Here is a 24,095-nt window from a genome sequence, read left to right as displayed (position 1 = left end):
AGGACCCTGGGATCATGACCTGAGCCAAAGGCAGATGTTTAATGACTGAGCCAGGCCCCTAAAAATGTGTTTTTAAGTAAAAGCCATAAGGAATGGGGGAGTTAAAAAATGTGACAATACAATTATTATAGGTAATTACAGATACAATTTAATTTTCTAAATACTTACATTCATTCATTCAGCAACTACTTAGCACACACCTGCTAGCTAGGCACTAGGGACACACTGACAAACAAGACAAACAATCCTAATCATATGGTGTGCATCATCTTAGAAGGAGATACTGGTCAAATATTTACAAGCAGGATGAATGTTGGGAATAAGAAATGGAGTTCTAGCTGAGAGTAAAGGGCTGTAATCTAGGCAGGGGAAACGGCACAAGAAGAAAGTAAAGGGAGGTCAAGAAAGGCCTTCCAGAAAAGGTAAGGTTTAAGATAAAATCTGAAATAGGATTAAGAGTTTGATAGCAACAGAGTGGATAGCAAGAAGAAAGAAAACAGAGGTTCTGAGGAAATGAAATGAGATCAGAATGGAAGAAACAGAGATGGAAAATGAAGGTGATAGACACAGAGGTAAAGACACCAGCAGGGTCCTAACTGCACACAGCTGTGAAGGCCATACTAAGGTTTTAAGAATGTATCCTAAAAGGAAAGTGAGGCCAGTTAGGAGTGACAGCAGGATCGCTATGGCTACACTGTGTACAATGAACTGGAAGCAAGGGGAGATGTGAAGAAACCAGTCAAAGAGCTGGAGTGGTTAACAGAAGGGAAAGAGAAAGGTGGTAGAATTTCAGATATATCAAACAGTTAGAAGCAACAGCACCTAGGAAATAACTAGCCAGGGGACCAGGGAAAAGGAAGAATCCAAGATGCCTTTCAACTTCTAGCTTGAACAAGGGATGTATGGCTATGCCATATACTGAGATGGTGAACATTACCAGAAGAAATAATGATTTGAAGGGAAAGACCATGAATTCAGTTGAAGGCATATTGAGCTCTAAGTGCCCATGACACACCCAAATGCATGTGTCAAGCAGGCAGGTGGAGGGATGAGATGTATTTACCCACTAGAGCCCTGGGAACAGGTGCAATTTCTGCAGGAGATAGCATAGCGTGAGAAGACCACACAAACAACATGGCTTTTCAACTACTTCCACCCCATGCAAGTAACCTCTTATGTCACTATCAATTTCAGACTTTCTGTGACAATCATCACAATACTTAATCACAACAGAAGCCATTTTTTACACAAGGGAATAAAAAAGTCTTGATTTTTTCCTAACTTGCTAAATATTTCAAACTATGCCATTAAGAATGTAACGTACTGCCTTCAAAAGAGCTGAAAATATGAGCCCACAGACTACCTGTGAGAGCTGACACAACAGCTATCATTTATGGAGCATGTGCCATGTGCTACGCCATGCATCCTCGCTGAGTTTTCACCCCAATCCTAAGAGCAAAGAACTATTCATATCCCCATACTTTAGCTGAGGAAGCAAAGGCTTATAGAGGTTGAGTTACTTGTTCGATGTCATAATAAGTGGTAGAAACAAGATGTGAACAAAGTCCATTTGGCTCTAGAGTCCTTATTTTTTAGAAGTATGTAATGGCCAAATTTTTAATTCAAAATTAATCGCTAATACAATTTCTATGAATTCATTAATTATATAAAGACTATGGATTCAAAAAGGATATTATCTATAATTTTAAAGCTGAGAAATAAGGATCAGGAATCCCCTAGAATAAAAGAATGTCATCTCATTTTCAGAGACGAGATTCCAAATTTCTAGTTTTTGTTATGTCCAATCTAACAAAGCTAATGCTATCATTTCCTTCAATATGAAGGAAATTTCCTTCAATATGAAGGAAATTTCCTTCAATATGAAGGAAATTTCCTTCAATATGAAGGAAATTTCCTTCAATATGAAGGAAATTTCCTTCAATATAAAGTTCTTAAAACTTTACCTCTTAAGGGACACCTGGGTGGCTTAGTTGTTAAGCATCTGCCTTTGACTCAGGTCATGATCCCAGGGTCCTAGAATGAGTCCCACATCCAGCTCCTTGCTCAGCAGGGCGCCTGCTTCTGCCTCCACCTGCTGTTTTCCCTGCTTGTGCTCTCTCTCTAACAAATAAATAAAGCTTTTATCTTTAAGATTTTATTTATATATTTGAGAGAGACAGACACAGCAAGAGAGGGAACATAAGCAGGGAGAGTGGAAGAGGGAGAAAGACCTCCTGCTGAGCAGGGAGCCCAATCCCAGGACCCAGGGACCATGACCTGAGCCAAAGGCAGATGCTTAACAACTGAGCCATCCAGGCACCCCAATAAACAAAATCTTTAAAAAGAAAACAAACTTTACTTATTAAAAACTAGAAATGACCTAAAAATCCTACCCAACCTACTCATTTCATGATTACATCTTAAAAATGGTAGAAGGCCTACAAAAAAATCTGCATATGGATGTTTACAGCAGTGTATATTCATAACTGCCAAAATTTAGAGGCAACCAAGATGTACTGCTGTAGGTAACTGAATGATAAATAAACTGTGGTACATCCAGACAACAGAATATTATCAGCACAAAAAAAAGATAAAAGGTATCAAGCCATGAAAAGACATGGAGAAAACTTCAGTGCATATTACTAAGTGAAAGAAGCCAAACTGAAAGGTTACATACTATACAATTCTAACTGCATGACATTTTAGGAAAGGTGAAACTATGGAGACAGTAAAGAGATTAGTGGTTGCTAGGTTTAGCCAGGGAAGGAAGGATAAACTAGCAGCGCAGAAGTGAAACTATTCTTCATATTATAATAGTGGATACACATCATTATGTTTTTGTCAAAATCCATAGGATGTACAGCCCCAAGAGTGACCCCTAATATAAACTATGAACTTTGGATGATGCTGATGTGTCAATGTATGTTCATCATTTGTAACAAACGTACCACTGTGGTGCAGGATGTTGACAGTGGGGAACTTTGTATATGTTTGGAGACAAGGGATATACAGGAAATCTTTGTACTTAATTTTCCTAAAGCTGTTCTAAACAACAAAGTTTATTAATTGGGAAAAAAAAGTTTTATTCTTTTTTAAATTTTTTTAAAGATTTTATTTATTTATTTGACAGAGACAGAGATCACAAGTAGGCAGAAAGGCAGGCAGAGAGAGGGGGAAGCAGGCTCCCTGCTGAGCAGAGAGCCCGATGCGGGGCTAGATCCCAGGACCCTGAGATCATGACCTGGGCCGAAGGCAGAGGTTCTAGCCCACTGAGCCACCCAGGCGCCCCTGAAAAAAAAGTTTTAAATGGTGGAAGGATTATGTATTTGCCATTGCACATTTGAATAATGCCAAGGAAACTACACTCTATGTTACAACATTCCTGATTTTTGTCCTTTTTAAACATATTGTTCTATGTTACTATCAACAATTTTCAGTCAGCATAATAGGTAGAAAATAGGTGAAAAGTCTCTAGACATTTATATATTACTCTGTACAACATTTGTTTTTTAAAAGACGCAATTCCGTTATTTCAAAACAGTGACACTACTACTTCCAACAAGGACGGAGTAATAAGGACCAGATTTACCCTCTTGAAAGGAAGGCAGACTAAATACATGAAGCAATAGTTTTCAAGACAATGGACCTCAGTCAACAAAGGCCTGCGATGCCCAAAAGTTGGCCAACAGATAGGCAGGCCCTATGACTTTCCAACTACCTTCCTTGTGAGAGAATCAACCACAGAGCAGGAAGGGAAATCCAATGAGTGATGAGCAGATTCCCTGAGCCAAGGAGTCCCAAATCCAGAGAGACCAATGCGGCTAGAATTTGTAGGACACAGCAGCAGAAAAAATAACACTGCAGAAAGCTGCAGATTCCAGAGGTCTTCTTCCGTTATTTAGTGGAGCACCAAGCATCTCCAGAGTGTGAGGAAACTATCTAAATATGGGAGGAGGGGAATCATTTGGAAGGGAGAGTCCTCAATGTTCACAAAGGCCAGAAACTGTATCTGTTTAAACCAGCCAGATTGGAAAACCTCATGATGCACAGGACATTAGGTACACCAAACAAAAGGGTCTTGCGTCAGAATCAGGGAAATAACCTTAGACTGAACACTGCTCCAGTCCTAACTAAAGACCTTTAAAAGATCAGAGAGAGTGAGATAAAGACAAATACCACATGATTTCACTCATATATGGAAATTATGAAACAAAACAGATGAACATAGGGAAAGAGAAGGAAAAATAAGATGAAATTTGAGAAGGTGGCAAACCATACATGGGACGCTTAACTCTAGAAAGCAAACTGAGGATTGCTGGAGGGGAGATGGGATGGGGCAACTGGGTGATGGGCATTAAGAAGGGCACTTCAAGTAATGAGCACTGGGTGTTATATACAACTGATGAATCACTAAATTCTATGTCTGCAACTAAAAAAATAAAAGAAGATGTGAAAGAAGCAAACCATTTTCAAATAACTGCCACTGAGAACAAAGCTCCTTAAATGAAAAAAAAAAAAAAAATCAAAGAGCTAAGGTAAAATTCAGAGTGTTTGGCACCCAACAAAAATTTGCCAAGCTTGCAAAAAAGCAAAAAGATACAACTCATAGGGACGCCTGGGTGGCTCAGTTGGTTGAGCGGCTGCATCCTGGGATCAAGTCCCACATCGGGCTCCTTGCTCAGCAGGGAGCCTGCTTCTCCCTCTGCCTCTGCCTGCCACTCTGTCTGCCTGTGCTCACTCTCTCTGACAAATAAATAAATAAAATCTTTAAAATAAAAAAAGATACAACTCATAATAAAGAAATGCATCAATCAGTCAAAACCAATTCAGAACTGACACAAATTTTAGAAATAGCACACAGGACATTAAAACAGATAAAAACTATATTCTATATGTTAAAAAGTTAACTGGAAACTTTGGATGGAAGTTTGGAAGAATTTGAATGGAAGATACAACAAAGACCCAAATCAAACTTCTAGGGATGAATACTACAATGTGTGAGATGAAAAATATGATAGATAAGATTAATGGTAGACTAGACACTGCAGAATAAAAGAAGTGAACTTCAACACATAACAACAGAAACAATAAAAAAGGTAATACAGAGAAAAAAATACAAAAAAGAAAAACAGCATCAGTGAGTTGTGGGACAATTTTAAGCAGCTTAATATATATGTCATTGCAGGCCCTGAAGCAGAGAGTGGGGACAGGAAAAATATTTAAAGAAATATGGCTAAAAATTTTCCAAATTTGATGAAAACTACAAACTCACAGATCCAAAAAGCTTAATGAACTGTTAAGCACAGAAACATAAAGAAAAACAAACCATGGCACATCATAGTCAAAAAGCTCAAAACCAGTGATATAAAAGAAAACCTAAAAGTAACCAGAGAAAGATATGTTATGTAAAGAAGAACCAAATAAAGAATTCCAGTGGAACAAAAGGCAAATGACAGTAGAGAAAGATCCTTCAAGAATTAAAAGAAGAAACTATCAACCTAGAACCCTACATCTGGTGAAAATTTCTTTCAAAAACAAAGGCAAAATAAATACTTTCTGGACTACAAAAGCTGAAAGAATTCGTCACCCACAGATTTGCACTCTAAGAAACATTTGAGGAAGTTACCCAATGCAGAAACAATGGTACTAGATAGAACTACAGATTCTTCCATGACGGAATAAAGAGTACCTAAATAGGGTGAGTACGTAAGTAAGAAAATATGTAAGTTTTTTCCTATTACTTAAATCTCTCTAAAAACAACTGATGATTTAAACAAAAATAAAGGCAATGTGCTTTGGAGTTTATAACACATAGAAGTAAATGTACAACACCATCACCACAGGGATGCCTCAATGGCTCAATCAGTCAAGCATCTGCCTTTGATTAAGGTTCTAATCTGAAGGTCCTGGGATAAAGTCCCACATTAGGCTCCCTGCTCAGCAGGGAGCCTGCTTCTCCCTCTGCCTGCTTGTGCTCTCTCTCTCTCCATCTGACAAATAAATAAAATCTTAAAAATAAATAAATAAATAAAACAAAACACCACCACCACCACAAAACTTGGGAGGAGACAACTAGAAGTATAGTTTAAAAAAAATTTTTTATGGGCGCCTGGGTGGCTCAGTGGGTTGGGCCTCTGCCTTCGGCTCGGATCATGATCTCAGGGTCTTGGGATCGAGTCCCACATCAGGCTCTCTGCTCGGCGGGGAGCCTGCTTCCTCCTCTCTCTCTGCCTGCTCTCTGCCTACTTGTAATCTTTGTCTATCAAATAAATAAATAAAATCTTAAATAAAATTAAAATTAAAAATAAAAAATTTTTTTTACTACGCAAAAAATAGCATAACACTTGAGAGTGAAGTGTGATATATTAAAGAGTTATATTATAAACCTTAAAGCAACCACTAAAATAAAACAAAGTTGTATCACTATAAGCCAACAGAGAAGACAGAATGGAATAATACAAATAATACAAAGGATAAGAGTATAAAGAGAAAACCAACAGCAGAACATAAATGGTTTTGATAACCCAATTAAAAAGCAAAGACAGCAAGACTGGATTTAAAAAACAACAACAACAAAAAAAACCAAAACCCTACCAACGATACAATGCAATGCGTAAGAGAACTAACAACAGATCTGGGGCTACTATTCTTTGAGAGGCCTGCTTTCCAGTTTGGCCTTTGACTAACATCTGGGAATTTGGATTTAGAGAGGGTTCTTGCCATTCATTCCCTAACACAGAATAGCTCATTATGCCTAAACTGTTTCTATAAACAAGGTGGTTTATGTTAAACACCTGTTTTCCTTCTGTGAGTGTGGGATCTTGACAAGAGCGAGGTTGAGCGTATCCACATGAGCAGGCTCCAACAAAAACCTGGGACGCTGTGTCTCTTACAGAGCTTCTCTGACAGCCAAGATCTGACAAGTATTGTCACATTCAGTGGTAGAAGAATTAAGCACATTCTGTGTGCCCACTAGGAAATGACTCTTGGAAGTTTGTACCTGGTTTCCTCCACACTTTACCCCATGCACCTTTTCCCCTTGCTGTTTCTTGTTTTCTTTCTTTCTTTTTTTTTGGGGGGGGGCATCTTTTTTGTTCTAATAAATCAAAGCTCTAAGTACAATTATAACCCGAGTCCCTTGACTTCTCCTACCAACCTCTGAACCTGGTATAATCTTAGTGACCTCTAGTGTAACTACACACTAGAAATGTACTTTCAATATAAAAACACAAATGTGTTAAAAGTTAAAAAGATGAATGAAGATATACCATGTTAACATTTAATCAAAACAAAGTTAAAATGTCTGTATTAATATCAAAGTAGGTTTCAGAGTAAAGAACATTACTACGGATAAAGAGAGTAATTTCATAATGACAATGAGGTTAATGCATGAAGACTTGAAACACCTAAGCATTTATGCACCTACTCACAGGGTTTCAGCATACGTCAAGTAAAAAGTGCCAGAACTGAAAGGAAAAGGCAAATACAAAACACAGTAAGTGAATTTAATACCTGTCTCAGTAATCGACAGACCAAGTAGAAAATAACTGAGTAGATAAGAAAATCTGAACTAAACTATCAAGCAAATTGATGTAATGAACATGTATAGAATGCTCCATCCAACAACAGCAAAATACACATTGTTTTGAAGAATATACAAACATTTTATAATAAATTTATTCTGGGTCATGTAACAAGTCTCTAATTTCAAAAGGTTCAAGTTTTACATAGCACATTCTCTGACTAAAACGGGATTAAACTAGACATTAAGTAACAGAAATATCTCTGGAAAATCCCAAATTATCTGGAAACTAACACATTTCTAAATAACCCAAGGATCAAAGAAGAAATCAAGAGGAAAAAGAGAAAGTACCTTGCACTGCATTAAAATGAAAACACAGTATGTCAAAATCTGTACACCACCACTACAGCAGTACTTAGAGGGTAATTCATAGCATAAATCTCCATATTAGAAAGTTACAAAGGACTCAAAACAATGACCTCAGCTTCCACCAAAAGTACAAAAAAAAATAAAGGAGGAGAAACTATTCCTATTATATTAGTCCTCCAGACTCATCACAAGAAAAAGAGATGACACAAATTACCATATATCATGTACCATATAGCAATATCAGAGAAAGATTACACCACCACATTCTAACACAAGAATAGAGACTATAAACAACTTTTTGCCAATAAATTCAACAACCTAGATGACAGAGACAAATTCCATGAAAGATAAACTTCCAGAGCTCACTACAAGAAAAACAGGTAACTCAAAAGTGTCTTAAAAAGACACTGAATCTTTAAAAACCTTTCCACAAAAAAATACTCCAGGCCCAGTCGGCTTTACTGGTAAATTCTACCAAATACTTAGGGAAGAAACAATACTAATTCTAGACACATTTTTTTCCATATGATCAAAAAGGAGAGAATACTTTCCAACTCATTCTGTGAAATTAGCATTATCCTGATAAAACCAGATAAAGACATTACAAGAAAACTACTATATCCCTCCTGAACATAGACAAAAAAAAGTTTACACAAAATTTTAGCATATCAAATCTAACAACATACAAAAGGATAATATACCATGACCAAGTGGCATGACTGGTTTCACATTTTTTTTTTAAAGATTTTATTTATTTATTTGACAGGGAGAGAGATCACAAGCAGGAAGAGCAGCAGGCAGCGAGGGGGGAAGCAGGCCAGGGAAGCCCAATGCGGTGGGGGGGGGGGGGCTCAATTCCAGGACCCTGAGACCATGACCTGAGCCTACCACAGAGGCTCAATCCACTGAGCCACCCAGGTGCCCTTGGTTTCACATTTAAAAATCAATGTAACTGGGGCGCCTGGGTGGCTCAGCGGGTTAAAGCCTCTGCCTTCGGCTCAGGCCATGATCCCAGGGTCCTGGGATCGAGCCCCGCATCGGGCTCTCTGCTTGGCTGGGAGCCTGCTTCCTCCTCTCTCTCTCTCTCTGCCTGCCTTTCTGCCTACTTGCCTACTTGTAATCTCTATCTGTCAAATAAATAAATCTTTAAAAAAAAAAAATCAATGTAACTGAGTATACTAACAAATTTTTTTTTAAAAAATGATTTCAATAGGTGCAGAAAAAAATTTATTTGACAAGATCCAAAATCCATTCCCGGGGCGGGGACAAAAGAACAGAGGGGAACTTAATCAGACAAAAATCTATAGATAACATCACACTTACTGGTAAAACAGTAAATGCTTTCTCCCTAAGATCTGGAACAAAACAAAAATGTCCACTCTCACCACTCATATTCAACACTGTACTTGAGGTTCTAGCCAGGGCAATTCGGGTAACTAAAAGATGGGAAAGAAAGAAATTGTACTACCTGTATTTGACGGTAACATGCTCATGTATATAAAAAATCGTAGGGAAGGGGCACCTGGATGGTTCAGTGGACTGAAGCTTCTGCCTTCAGCTCAGGTCATGATCCCAGTGTCCTGGGATCAAGCCCCGCATCAGGCTCAGGCTCTCGGCTCAGCGAGGAGCCTGCTTCCCCCTCTTTCTCTGCCTGCCTCTCTGCCTACTTATGATCTCTGTCTGTCAAATAAATAAATAAATAAAATCTTTAAAAAAAAAAAATCCTAGGGAAGGTACCAATAAATAAATAAAAGCCTACCAGAAATAATAAGCAAGTTTAATAAGGTTGCAGGGTACAAGGTCAATATACAAAAATCAACTGCAAAACACAGTATCACTTCATAACCACTACAATGGCTGTAACCAAAAAGACAACAACACATTTTGGCAAAGATGTGAAGAAACTGGAAACCTCATACATTGTTAGTGGGAATGTAAAAATGGCACAGCTGTGATGGAAAATAATCTGGCAGTTAACATTTTGACCCAGCAATTCCACTCCTAGATATTTACCTAAGCAAAGGGAAAACATCTATTTACACAAAGACAAGCACAAGAATATTCACAGCAACATTATTCATAATAGCAAAAAAAAAAAAAAAGGAAACAACCCAAATATTCATGAGTGGATAAAGGGATAAATAAAACACAGCATATCCATTCAATGGAGTATTAATAGACCATTAAAAAAATGCAGTCCTGGGGCACCTGGTGGCTCAGTCAGTTCAGCACCTGCCTTCAGCTGGGGTAATGATCCCGGAGTCCTGGGATCAAGTCCCACATGGGGTTCCCCGCTGAGCAGGGCATCTGCTTCTCCTTCTCCCTCTGCTCCTCCACCCCCTTCCATGTTTGTGCTCGCTCTCAAATTAATAAAATCTTAAAAAAAAAAAAAGATGCAGTTCTGATACATACTATATAATGTGGAACACTGAAAACATTATACCAAGTCAAAGAAGCCATACATAAAAGACTATAAAGTGTATGATTCTATTTATATTTAATGTCCAGAAGGGGCAAACTCATACACATAGAAAGTAAATACATAGTTGCTAGGGTAGGAAGGACCAAAAGTGGGAGTAACTGCTAATAGATATATAGTTTCTTTTGGGGATGATGGAAACGTTCTGGAAACAGATAACAGTGATAGTTACACAACACTGTGAATGTATTAAACCCCTGACTTGTATGCTGTAAAATGATTAAAACAGTGAATTCTGTTATTTGAATTTTATGTTAATTTAAAAACTACTAAAATATCAATTCTGTGTATTTTATATTCACAAAAGCACCAAAAATACTTAGGAATACACAGTGTATTAACTAGAACTTAAATTTTATTTTTTTTTTAAAGATTTTATTTATTCATTTGACAGAGAGAGAGATCACAAGTAGGCAGAGAGGCAGGCAGAGAGAGGAGGAAGCAGGCTCCCCGCTGAGCAGAGAGCCCGATGCGGGGGCTCCATCCCAGGACCCTGGGATCATGACTTGAGTCAAAGGCAGAGGCTTTAACCCACTGAGCCACCCAGGCGCCCCTAGAACTTAAATTTTAAAAAGAAAGAGGTAGGACACCTGAGTGGCTCAGTTAAGTGTCTACCTTTGGCTCAGGTCATTATCCCAGGGGGACTGGGATCAAGCCCCCCCCACCCAGCAGGGACGTTTGCTTCTCCCTCTCCTTCTGCCCCTCCCCCTGCTTGTGTGTGCTGGCACACTCTTTCTAACAATTAAATAAAAATCTTAAAAAAAAAAAAAAAGGAAACAGGTAAAAAAAAATACTTAGGAATAAATTCATGAAAATAAGTATAAGACCTGTACATTAGAAACTACAACAAAATGCTGATGAGAGAAATTAAACAAAATATAAGTAAATGAAGAGAGATACCATGTTTTGGATTAGAAGGCTCAATATTGTCAGAATAACAACTCAACACAATCCCTACCAAAATCCCAGTAGATTTTTGTTTTTGTTTTGTGGAAATTGAAAAGGCAATCCTAAAATTTATGTGAAAATGCAAAGGATCCAGAAAAGCCAAAACAATTTTGAAAAATAATAATAAAGCTAGAAAACATATACTACCTAATTTCAACACAAAAACCTATAGTAATAAAAACAGGATACTTGGAACAGAAGAGATAATCCAGAAATAAACCAATGCAACTGCAGTCTGTTGATTTTTGACAAAAGCACCAAGTTAATTCAATAAGGAAAGGAGAGTCTTAACAAATGGTGCTCCAACAACTGGATATCCATAGATTGGGGAAGTGGGGGTGGGAAAGCAAAGAACATACACCCTTACCTCACACCGTATATAAAAATTAACTCAAAATAAATAACAGACCTTAATGTAAGACATATAATGTTTACAACTTCTGGATAAAAACACAAGAGAAACTCTTTTTGGTGTTGGGTTCAGCAAATATTTCTTGGCTAGGTCAATGAAAGCATGATGATTAAAGAAAAATGATTAACTGGACTCAATTGAAACTAAAAATCTTTTCTCTTCAAAAGACACCATTAAAAAGGTGAAAATACAAGCCACATGCTGGAAGAAAATATGTCCCAATCACTTATCGGATCAAAAGATTTAAGTCCAGAATATAGAAAAAGCATGACTCCATAAGAACAAAGGCAATGAAACTGTAAAGTGGGTAAAATATTTTAAAAGACATACAAAGAGCTAATATGTACATGATTAGAGACTCAACATTGTTAGTTATAGAGAAATATAAGTTAAAACAATGAGATACCACTATAGATCCTCTAGAACAGCTATAATTAAAAAGGCCGACAATCTAAATGTTGGTGAGAATGTGAAGAAACTAAAAGAACTCTCATAACACACTGGTGGGAAAAAAAAATTAATAGTCACCACTTCGGAAAACAGTTTGGCAATTTCTTCAAAAGATAAATATACACTAACCATATGACCCACCAATTCTACTTCTAGGTATCTACCCAAGACAAACTTTAAAACTTATCTGCACAAAGAACTTTCTACAAAAGAATGTTCACAGCAGCACTATATATAATTGCTCCAAAATTAGAACAATCCAGATTTCCACTGAAATCATAAAAGGTGGTATATTCATACTATTCAGCATTAAAAAGGAACAAAGTGCTAATCCATACAACAATATGGATGACCTTTAACAACATTATACAACTGAAAAGAAAACAGGTAAGAAAGATGAGATAGGATATGAGTTGATTTATATGAAATTTCCAGCAAAGACAGAACTGTAGGCAAAAGCAGGTCAATGGATGCCTGGAGCTGCGACTGCAAAGGGACATACAGGAATTTGGGAAGGGGGTCATAAAACTGGATTGTGGTAACAGTTTCACAGCTGTATGTATTTACTACAACCCATCAAACAACACAATTATAATGGATGAATTTATAGGGTATCAATATCTTGATAGAGTTAAGAAAAAGTGAACAATATACTCACCATTGTAGCCTTCAAGAACAGAATCAATAATAGGTCTTGCAGTTAAGTTATAAACATCAAGTTGTTTACTCTCTGGTCCAAAAACAGTATCAAAAGTAAATGTCTTTGGAGGTTCATTGGAAGAATCAGTCTTATGTACAGTAATAGTTCCCCTCATCTCATCCACACTGACAGCCTGTTTATAGCACATTGATTTCTCTCTCTCGTTGAGGGGCCGGCACCTAACAACCACCTTCACATTATCACAGCTTTCAGGCTTCTCTGATTTATTGATCTGGTGGAGAAAATATTAACAAATAATGAAAAGAACATTTACTTTTACCTTCAGCAAATTTCGAATTTGAAAAAGGCTACTGTGCCATCCCAGGGCCTTGCACATATTAAGCACTCCACAAATATTTGTTAAATGCAATTAAAGATCTCACAGATATACAGAAAAAGTTTATTAAAAGATATAAAAAGACAGTTTCTTTTACAATACAATATACAAATGAGGAGAAAGAAAGCCTAATTTACATTTATAGTAAATAACTGCTGTTTAAGCAGAAAAGGAATCACTATATTGACTGTTTCCACAAAAGTCCCTGACTTAGCCTGAGTTTACTCCCTGAAGGAAAACACAAGTGAACATGGTTAACAACTGTTATCAAGAATATAGTAGTAGGTCCTGTGTTCCCGAGACTTTAAATTTTATTTTCTACAATGCATCGGTAAAACGTTTTTTACCACGTAACATATGTAGTCTACCTTCTCCATAGAAGACAACATGAAATGAAACACCACAAACAAAGTCCAATGGCATAGAGAAATGTTTCAGTATCCCTCTAACCTTATGAATATTTATATACGTAAAGTTTCATTTCTTGAAATTTTATGACTAACCACCTATGTTAAAATAAAACCCTAAGCAAAGACACATACAGTATGATTTCACTTACATGTGGAATCTAAAAAACAAAACAGAGGAACAAACGAAAAAGCAAAACTCACAGAGAATAGATTGGTGGTTGCCAGAGGGCAGTGGGATACAGGCGTGGACAAAATGGTCAAAGAGATCAAAGGTACAAATTACCAATTATAAAATAAGTCATGTATAAATAATATATAGAATGGTGACTAGTCAAAAGTACACCACTGCATATGTGAAAGTTGCTAAAGGAGTGTATCTTGAAATTGTTCATCATCAGAAAAGAATTTTGTAGCTCTTTATGGTGATGGGTGATCATAAGACTTACTGTGGGGATTATCTCACAAGGCACACAAATAAATCATATTATACAGGTAACATTGTGTTATATGTCAATTATACCGCAATTAAAGTAATACAATCCTATTTTGAAGTGAAGTCCAATAGTTTAGTTGAATAGTATCAATACAACACACTTCTCCCCATCTCCACTTTCACCACCTAAGGCTGGGTCACCATGATCCCACCCTAAATTGAACACCGGCATCTAGTTAGGTTCTCCTATGGTCTGTTCCCTACAGGGCAGTCAGCTGCAACACAAAGTTAATCATGTTGCTCCCTTACTTAAAACTCAGTGGTTTCCCATAGATATCAGGATAAAAACCACAGTCCTTAAGGTGGTCTCTAAAACCTAGCTCTGGCCCATGTCTACTTGTCCAGCCTTATTTCACAAGCTACCTTGCTTGGCTTTCCCAGCCACAGCCACAATAGCTTTTTTTAAGCCTTTTCTTGTCACCATACTCTTTCTTATCACAAGTGCTATTCCTCCTGCCTAGAACATTCTCCCCTTCGCTTATTCTCAGATCTCAGCAGAACAGCCACTTCACCTGTGAAGACTTCCTTAACTAAGTCAAATCCTGGTATAGGCCCTGAGAGCACCCTTCTCCCTCCATCATCTACAACTAGTTTCAATACTACGTTTGCTAGCTCCTTATTTGATTAATGTGTCCTATCTGTCTACACCAGAGGTTGCCAACTGATAGTCAAGGGGCTGAATTGAGCCTACAATATCTTTTGTTTGATTCACGCCATTTAACAATATTTTTTAATTAGTTGCTAAATTTTTTTTTAAAAAGAGACATTCCACAAAAATAACAACTTCTAGATTCTCTTGGGGGGGCGGGGGGGGGGGGGGGGGGGAGATGATCTGACATCTGTAGGCCAGCATTCCTAAACGGGAACACTTTACAATTCACCAGAATCTACTTTCTATTACATGCCACCCATTCACTTCATGAATGGTAAGCATCTTGTCTCTACCAACAAGACTTTCACCTCTGCCCACGAAGGCAAGGTTCTGTCAAGTTCAAGAAACTGGATGGTTATGCTCAATATTTTGCCTCCAGGGCCTAACATGGGGTAGATGCCCGGTATCTGCTGAATGAACAAATAACCTGAAAGCAATGATACGGAACAAATATTGCGCATTTAAAGCTAAATGTCAAGCACTGTCCTTCAATTCCGCTGTGCATTACCTTATTTCATCCTGATAAAATCCCATGAGAAACAGTTTAATTATGTGGGAACTAAGGACCCAGAAAGATGAAGTAATTGTCCCAGGCCTCGCAACCAGTAGAAAACCGACCAAAAAGCTCACGTGTTCTCCATGACCCTATACTGGACTTAGGACGCCCCCTGTTAAGTGGACAGTAGCACTGTGAAATTCGACAAGACAAACATACCACCACCCACCCACTCTCACACACAAAGACACCCACGGGTTACATTCCGCCCTGTAAGCTAAAGCACCACGAAAGAAATGACAGCTCGAGTCAAGGGCTGGAGCAAAAGCAAGCAGCTCTCGGTTCGCTACCTTCCAAGAGTCATCTGCGCGGTGTACAGAGCCCACCAGGTGCGGAGCATCCAAAGCCCACCCCCCGCGGCCGCTCCCAGACGCCCTACTCCGGAGCAGGGCTGGGAGCGAGAGCGCATCCTCTGGCGCTGTGCCTTTATGTCAAGCAGCGCAGGCCCTGCGGGCTGCAGCACGGACCGAAGCGGCAGGGCCTGTCCGGGGCCCCTCCCAGGACCTGCTGGAACCCCGCCGGCCCCGAGCCCACCCACCAGGCTCCCCAAACAGTCGGCCCAGCCGAGCCGGACCCTGCCCCGCCCCACCCCAGCTGCCTGCCTGATCCGCGCCTCCATGGCAACAGCCGCGCCCCCGTGCCAGGCCGCTGGGATGAGGAACCCCAGCGGCTGAGCGACTCCCCTCACCGGCATCGTGGCTCCCTCCTATACCCGGCGGAGGTCGCCGCCCTGGGCGCAGTCCAACGGCGCCGGCACCGGGTTCGCCGGAGAGGTTTGCCAGGGACTACCGAAACACCGCCTTGGCGCTCTTGAGACTGCGGCTCCTCGGGCGAGAGTAGGCAGTGCGCAAGCGCACTCCGGGCTCGCCCCGCCCCATCCCCGGGCCACATGCTTCCTCGGCCTCATGAATTACGCCTGCGCTGAGGCTTTCCGAGTCGGTCTCCTAGGACGCCAGACTGAGGCTGCGCCTGCGCAATGGTGCCGTTCAGCTGAGCTTGGAAATCTAGCCTACATTGGGGCGGGGATACCTGGCTGCCCCTGGTCGCGGGGGGGTGGGGGACGGTGTCCTCCTTGGTCGCACTGCTTGTCTCCTGGCTCATGCAGTACTCCAGATATTGAAAACAACCATAGCAAAAAAGAGTTAAAAAATAAAAAATAAAAGCAACTGTGCACTATGTCCATCTAGAGAGCTAGCGGCTTCGCACACATTAATGCGCTAGATTGCTGACTTGCTTATAAAACGTGTATCTCGGGGCGCCTGGGTGGCTCAGTGGGTTAAAGCCTCTGCCTTCGGCTCAGGTCATGATCCCAGGGTCCTGGGATCGAGCCCCACTTCAAGCCCCACATCGGGCTCTCTGCTCGGCGGGGAGCCTGCTTCCCCCTCTCTCTCTGCCTGCCTCTCTGCCTACTTGTGATCTCTGTCTGTCAAATAAATAAAAATAAATAAAATCTTTAAAATGCGTATCTCTATTACAGATGAAGTGAGGAGGAGCTTTGTCTGCGTTCTCACAAGTATCTCCAGAGCCTAGACTAGGACTTAGAATAAGACCTCGCACAGGACAGGTTTTCAATAAGTATTTGTGAAAGAACCAATGAGCTATCCTCTTCCCTGTCCAAATCTCTGCTCTGCTGCGCTTGGATGTGCAATAGACATTTCAAGATTATTATGTCCAAAACTGAAAGGTTGATTCCCGCCCCTGCCCACATACGCTATATTACTCACTATATTACTGTCCATCCCTGCCCCACCTCCCCCATGTAAAAAAAAAAAAAAAGGAAAAAAAGGGGCCCTCTCATACTTCCCTTGGCATAATAAATGAAGCTGAGTTCTGACAATTGCTCAGATCAAAGCACTGTCTCTTTCTTTCATACCCAATGTCCAATCTTTCAGTAGACCTTCTTTCTTTCTTTAAAGTAGAACCAGAATCTGACCACTTCTCACTAGCACCACTACATCGCATCTATATTACAATAGCTCAAAACTGGTTTCCTCTGTACATCCTTGCCCCTTTTAGTATGTTTTCAACATAGGAGCCAGAGTGGTGGTGTTAAAACATGAATCAGATAGTGGGTTGTTTTTTTTTTCTGTATTCAAAACCTGCCAATGATTATCTGTCTCACAGACTAAAAGTCACAGGACCTCTCCCCATTTCCTACAATCTTCCCTCTTGCTCATTAGTCTGCACCTGCTCGACTTGGTCTCCTTGATTCAACAGACATTTGGGACATGGTTCCATCTTAGAAGTCAAGGGCTTTTGCACTTGCAGTAGGAGCTAATAAAAACAACTATAGAGCATTTGACTTGGTGCCAATGTGCTAAGTGCTTTACTTTCCTTTTTATTATTAATTTAATCCATATAATGACCTTCTGAAATAGGTATAGTAGTCATTTTACTACAAAGTAGGAACAACTATTTTCCAGATAAAGAAACTCGGGCACAGAGCCATTGCTTGTCCAAGGTCAGATATATGGGAGTGACAAAGCCCAGGCCCAATGTAGGTCCTGGAAATCTCTCTCCCTAGATATCCACCTGACTCCCTCACCCCCTTCAGAATGTCTTTGATCACACATCACCTTCTCAATGAGCCTTACCATGATCTCTCTACTTAAAATTTCAACTTTTAGCCCCAGTCTTCTTAGCTCTTCTCCATATTTCATATTTCTCCTTGGTACTTATCACCATCTGATATGCTGTATATATGATATATACATTATGTGTATACATATACACTGCTTTATTGAGATATCATCAGACATACAATTCACCAATTTAAATTGTAAACTTAAATGATTTTTACTATATACACAGACCATAACCACAATCAATTTGAAACATTTTCATCACCCTAAAAAGAAACTATACTCATAGCAGTCACTCCCACTCACCCTCCACCCCCTCTTCATCAACATCCCAGCCCTAGGTAACTTCTGTCTCTCTTGCCTATTTGGGACGTTTCATATAAGTTGAATTAGATAGCGCTCTCTTTGGCAGCACATATACTAAATTGAATTAGGTAATATGTGGTCCTTTTTTAATGATTTCTATCACTTAGAGTAATGCTTTCAAGCTCAACCCTATTGTGGCATATATGAATAATTCTTTACTTTTAATGGCTGAGTAATATTCCATTGTGTGGATATACCACATTTTTATACATTTGTCAGTTGGCAGATATTTCAGTTGTTTCTACTTTTTGGCCACTATGAACACTGCTGCTGTAAGTTTTTGTGCCCATTTTATTTGCCTTTTCATTATTAAGTTGCAAGAGTTCTTTCTAAATCCTAAATACAAGTCTCTTTTCAGATATATAATGTGCATAAATTTTTCTCCCATTCTGTGGGTTATCTTTTTAATTTCTGGAGTGTGTTCTTTGAAGCTCAAAAGTTTTAAATTTAGATCAAATCCAATTTATGTATTCTTTCTTTTTTCATTTCTTTCATTGTACTTTTGGTTCATACCTAATAAACCATTTCCAAACCCAAGGTCATAAAGACTTATTTCTGTAAGAATTTTATGGTTTTAGCTTTTACATTTGGCTCTATGATATATTTTTGAATTATTTTTGTATATTGTATGATAGAGAGATCCAGCCTCATTTTTCTGTTTATGAATATACTGCTGTCCCATCACATTTGCTGAAAAGTCTTTTCTTCCCTTCACTGAACTACTGTGGCACCCTTGTCAAAAATCAGTTGATCATGAATGTGACTGTTGATTCCTAGAATCTCAATTTAATTCCATTGATCTAAATGACTAACCTAATGCCAGTACTATACTATCTCGATTGCAATAGGTTTGCAGTAAGTTTTGAAGTCATATAGTTTGAGGCCTCCATCTTTGCTCTGCTTTTTCAAGACTGTTGTGGCTAGTCTGACACCCTTGCATTTCCACAGAAGTTTTAGAAGGACCTTGTAAATTTCCACAAAAAGCCAGCAGGAAACTTAATAGATTATGTTGAACCTACAGCTCAATTTGGGAAGTATTGCCACTTTAACAATGTAAGTCTTTTAACCTATGAACATGAACTGTCTTTCCAACTCTTTAGGTCTTCTTTAATACTTTCAGTGATGTTTTGTAGTTTTCAGTGTATAAATGTTGCACTTTTTTTTGCTATATTCTTAAATATTTTATTCTTTTTTATGATGCTGAAATGGAATTATTTTCTTTTTTTTAAAGATTTTATTTATTTACTTGACAGGCAGAGATGACAAGTAGACAGAGAGAGACAGAGGAGGAAGCAGGCTCTCCACCAGGCAGAGAGCCTGACTCAGGGCTTGATCCCAGGACCCTGAGATCATGACCTGAGCCTAAGGCAGAGGCTTTAACCCACTGAGCCACCCAGGTGCCCCAGAATTATTTTCTTAATTTTATTTTCAGATTGTTCATTGTTATATAGAAATAAAAATTATTTTTTTCTAATACATGGACCTTGTACTCTGAAATTTCATGAACTTGTTTATTACTTCTAAGAGTTTTTTAGTGGTTTCCATAGGATCCTCTACATACAAGATCTTTGTTTCTTCAACACTTTTGAAAGATAATTTCACTAGATACAGAATTCCAGGTTGATAGTTTTTTCTTCTTTCCACACTAAATATTTCAGTACACTTTCTTCTTGCTTGCATGATCTCTGAGGAGAAGTGCAATGTAATTCTCATCTTTGCTCTTTTATTTTTTTAAAGATTTTATTTATTTATTTGACATACAGAGATCACAAGTAGGCAGAGAGGCAGGCAGAGAGAGAAGAGGAAGCAGACTCCCTGCAGAATAGACAGCCCGATGCGGGGCTTGATCCCGGGATTCCTGGATCATGACCTGAGCTGAAGGCAGAGGCTTTAACCCACTGAGCCACCCAGGTGCCCCATCTTTGCTCTTTTATAGGTAAGTTTCTTTCCCCCACTCTGGCTTCTTTCAAAATTTTTTCTTTATCATTTATTTTCTGTAGTTTGATGCCCATTTTTGGGCATTTATCCTGCTCGGTGTTCTCTGAGCTTCCTGGTTTTGTGGTTTGATGTCTGATATTACCTGGGGAAATTATCAGTCATGACCACTTGAAATATTTTTTCTGTTCCTTTTCCTCTTTCTTCTCCTTCTGACATTCCTATATATTTTCATGTAATTTAATATAATGTACATTTTTAATGAATTACATCTTCAGAAAAGTGCACAAATCATAAATGCACAGCTTGGTCAATTTTCAGAGTTGTGTGTAATCAGCATCTATATCAAGAAACAGAACATTACCAGCAGCCTAGAAGGTCCTGTGATCCTTTCTAGTTACTGTCCACTGCCCCCTAACGGTAGTCACTATCTTAACTCTTAACGTCATAGGTTTTTTTTTTCTTGTTCTTATACTTTATATTAATGGAATCATCCACTGTGACGTCTTTTGTACCTGTCCCTCTACATTCAGTATTATCTTTGTGAAATTCTTTCTTGTTCGGTACAGCATACGTCCGTTCTTTTTCAGTGTGGTGTCATCTTCCATTGTGTGAACATACAATTTGTTTATCCCGTTCAATTGCTGACGGACATTCGGGGCAACTGCAAATACCGCGGCCCTGAACGTGATGCAGGTGTCTTTTTGGTACACATATATGAATTTCTGTTGAGCCTATACTTCGAAGAGAAATCGCTGGGATTCTACTCATGTTTAGTATCTGTCTTTCCTAGAATGTAAATTCCATGTCTATTTTACTCACTGTCACGCCCTAAAACATTGTAGGCCTTCACTGAGTAACTACTGATGGGGCAAAAATGTACGCATGAAGAAACTACTTTGTGAGGAAGATACTGTAGCTCTTAAAAGACGAAGTAACCGAGACAGAGCTCAAGTCAGGTACAGGAGACCACACAGAGTCAGAATCCCATCTCAAGCTAGTCTAACTGAGGAGAGCTCGTGACGCTTCTCTACCGGGTCCTGTGTGCCCCCGAAGACGTACTGTGAGGTAAGACGCAGGGTCCGCGGCCGGGCGTCCTTCTCTAGGGCCGGCGTGGTCACCAGCTGCCCGGTCCCGGGTGCGGGACTCTGGTCGTGGGCCGGGGAAGAAGCTCACAGTGGACGGCGGGGGCGGGGAGTGCGGGGACAGGGGATCCTTCGCCCACCTGTGCGCGCTCTGGGCGCAGCGTCCCGGGAGCCAGGGCCAAAGCCCCGCCGGCTGGGAGGGGCAGCTGCCGGCCAGAACTGGGCCGGGTCGGGAGAGCCTGCCCGGCCCCGCGCCGCTCCCGCGAGGCTCCCGCTGCAAGTCCCGGGCGCCGGGTTATAAAAGCCGGCTATGGCGGGTCTCACACCTGGGACCTCGCCATGGCTTTAGGAGGGCTGCTCCCCGCGCCTGCCCGGAGAGGACGCCGAGCCGCAGCTCCCGCCCTGAGCTCCGAACCGGGTCCGTTGTCCCCGCAGCACCCCTTGGGCCCGCGCCCTAGCCGGTGCCGTGGGATAGGGGAGGCCCTCTGGTCGTCCACCTGCAACTGGCCTTGGGTCGCGAGGCGCGCCTGTGGCCGGGCGGCCAACACCAGGTAGCGCGCCCCGCGGCCGGGTCCTCCCCGGAGCACGATCGCCCGCTTCCCAGCGCGCGCACGGGGCGTAGCCGGGCTCCACCTGCGCCCGCGCCGGGATGAGCAGCACCCGGGGTGCCCGGACCTGCCCCAGGTGCTGGCGGGACGCGAGGCACGAGGCTGGAATCGTGGGCCCCTGTTGCCGGGCCCCTGTCGTCGAGAGGAAGAACCATCCTAATCCCTGAGCCGCTGGGCGACCGAGAAGCACTTAGGCCCACCGCAATTTAAGGTGCAGGTTCTCCTTGCAGCCCCTCCGGTCACCTTCGGCCAATCGGCACCACATGCGGACCGAGACTGGCCACCCAGGACCCTCCCGGCCCTCTCCTACCCATTCTTTCTGGCAGCCCAAGATCTGCCACAAGGTCCGGGCCCTCATGCTGTGGCTCCTGGAGCTTAAGAACATTTTTTTACTTCTCCCAGACCTGGCTCTCACTCCATTGGCCGCCTCCTGGTTTCCTTAAAGGTAGGAAGGCCTGTGAGGATGGTAATGAGGTGGGAAAGGAAACTGACCTCTGCTATCCCAGATGCTCAGAGGCTTGTAAGCTAAGGAGCTTGCTCGAAATGGTAGGACTGTAATAGTAATCTCTTTACATCGCCCTCCCCTGCCTGTCTGGCTCAGAGCCGGGAGGCCTTCCAAGATGAGATAGGGTGTGCTTGTCTGCACCCGCCCAGGGCAGCCTGAGGCCAGGATGGGCCTGTGTATTCCCTGAGATGGTGCTATATTTCCCACCATCGTTCATTCCCCTAACAAAGGACTATTGACTAGTCCCTCCTGGTTCTGAAATCAGGAGCATATTTACGGGTCAAATCTAAAACTGGCACTAACTTGTGGAGGAATACAATCAATCTTTTTGAATGAAGGAAAAAATGTAATTTCCTAAAAAAAAACAACAACAAAAAAACAAACAAACAAAAAAACAATGCTTTAGCCTTTGTGTCTGGCATTCATGATCTGCTCAAATGTGTTTGTTCCAAACTGCAGATAACAGAGAATTCTCTAATATGCCATGATTACTTCCTTGTTACTTCCTTGAGACTTGCTGCCAAAGTTAACGAAGAGGAGGTAGGCATTCGTAGCAGTCTGCTCTGAGCAGCTTTTGAGGTAGAGGAGTGTAACATGGGAGCACCCAGATTTATTGAAAAGTCTGTGTCCTTAGGAATGTTGGGCATGTTGGAAAATTCATTAACTTCCCAGGATCTCTGCTGTCCCTTCTTAAGCATTATTGCACCCCAGGACCCCATAAATGGGCACTTAGCTGAATTCTCCTCATCCAGTAGACCCAGAGGCCTGACCTCCTAGCAAATGGACCTTACCTTCTTGGTTGATGTCTGATTCTGCCTCCCACTGAACAGAAGCAGCTGCTGTTGACCTAGGAAAAAGGCTTCCCAAACCATGTGGCCTCATGCCCACCCCTAGAAACTACATCAAAGAAATCTGTTTGAGACTTAAGGACTTGTCTGTGTTAATGAAGCTGGCCCTCAGGGACTCTGGGGCCTTCTCTAAGAGGGGCAGGAGGGCCATGTGTGGGGGGTAGAGGAGATGCCCCCTACAAGCGCTTCAGGCTTGCTTGGACTTCGCAGTTTCACTGTGGTTTCTGTTCAGAAGATTCTCTGCCAAAATCCTTCCCAGAGCCCCCCTTTTCCTCTCTACAATCTGTTTCCCTTTGGGGATAATGAAGTCTCTGTCATTTCCACAGGGTCCCCCTTGGCTGAGCTCACGGTCTGAAGGGTCAGAAAAAAGAGAATCTCATGTGTATCCATTTCCAAACCTTCTATAAAAATGCCTTGAATGCCTGTCCTTTAGAATATAATTGTGCTCCCCCAAAGTTGCTTCTTTCCAACTAAAATTCAAGTAAATGACCCTTAAAAGAAGCATTTGTGGAAGCTATGGTAATACTTTGTTTACCTAAAAAAGGAAAATAGTCTTTGGAGCACCTGTCCTTGAATGAGTACTCATGGACAAGCCTTACTAGTCCTTCTGGGAAAAAGTCATCATTTTTCCAGTAATGAACTGCCTTCAATCAAGGTTGAAGGAAATGTGGCTGCAGCTATGGTGTTGCCAAAACCATGGGAGGTTTTGTGAATGAGCTTGTCTGATGTAGACCAGGAAGCTCAAAATCATACTTTTCCTCTCTGGGACAAGTAATCATGGTAGGAATCAGACACAGGAATGACAGGAACGAAAACCATGGGTAGGTTGGTGCGGTTG

At 40.9% G+C, this 24,095-nt stretch overlaps 1 protein-coding gene across 3 annotated transcripts in view; it reads right to left on the bottom strand.

Annotated features, from left to right (window-relative positions):
* Positions 1-16,152, bottom strand: part of KIF3A (kinesin family member 3A) — a 53,529-nt gene extending 37,377 nt beyond the window's left edge. For all 3 annotated transcript variants that reach the window (XM_046000417.1, XM_046000419.1, XM_046000420.1), the window contains exons 1-2: positions 16,017-16,152; positions 12,839-13,112 (exon numbers count right to left, since the gene is read on the bottom strand). In XM_046000417.1, coding sequence (XP_045856373.1) covers positions 12,839-13,112; positions 16,017-16,022 — 280 coding nt within the window. In that variant the 5' untranslated portion in view covers positions 16,023-16,152. The remainder of the gene's footprint in view (positions 1-12,838; positions 13,113-16,016) is intronic.
* Positions 16,153-24,095: the final 7,943 nt, after the last annotated feature.

This window comes from Meles meles, chromosome 3 (genome assembly GCF_922984935.1).
Source record: "Meles meles chromosome 3, mMelMel3.1 paternal haplotype, whole genome shotgun sequence".
In the NCBI taxonomy this organism is placed as follows: Eukaryota; Metazoa; Chordata; class Mammalia; order Carnivora; family Mustelidae; genus Meles; species Meles meles.
The sequence above is the reverse complement of the archived record's forward strand: the minus strand, read 5'-3'. Positions and strand labels throughout refer to the sequence as shown.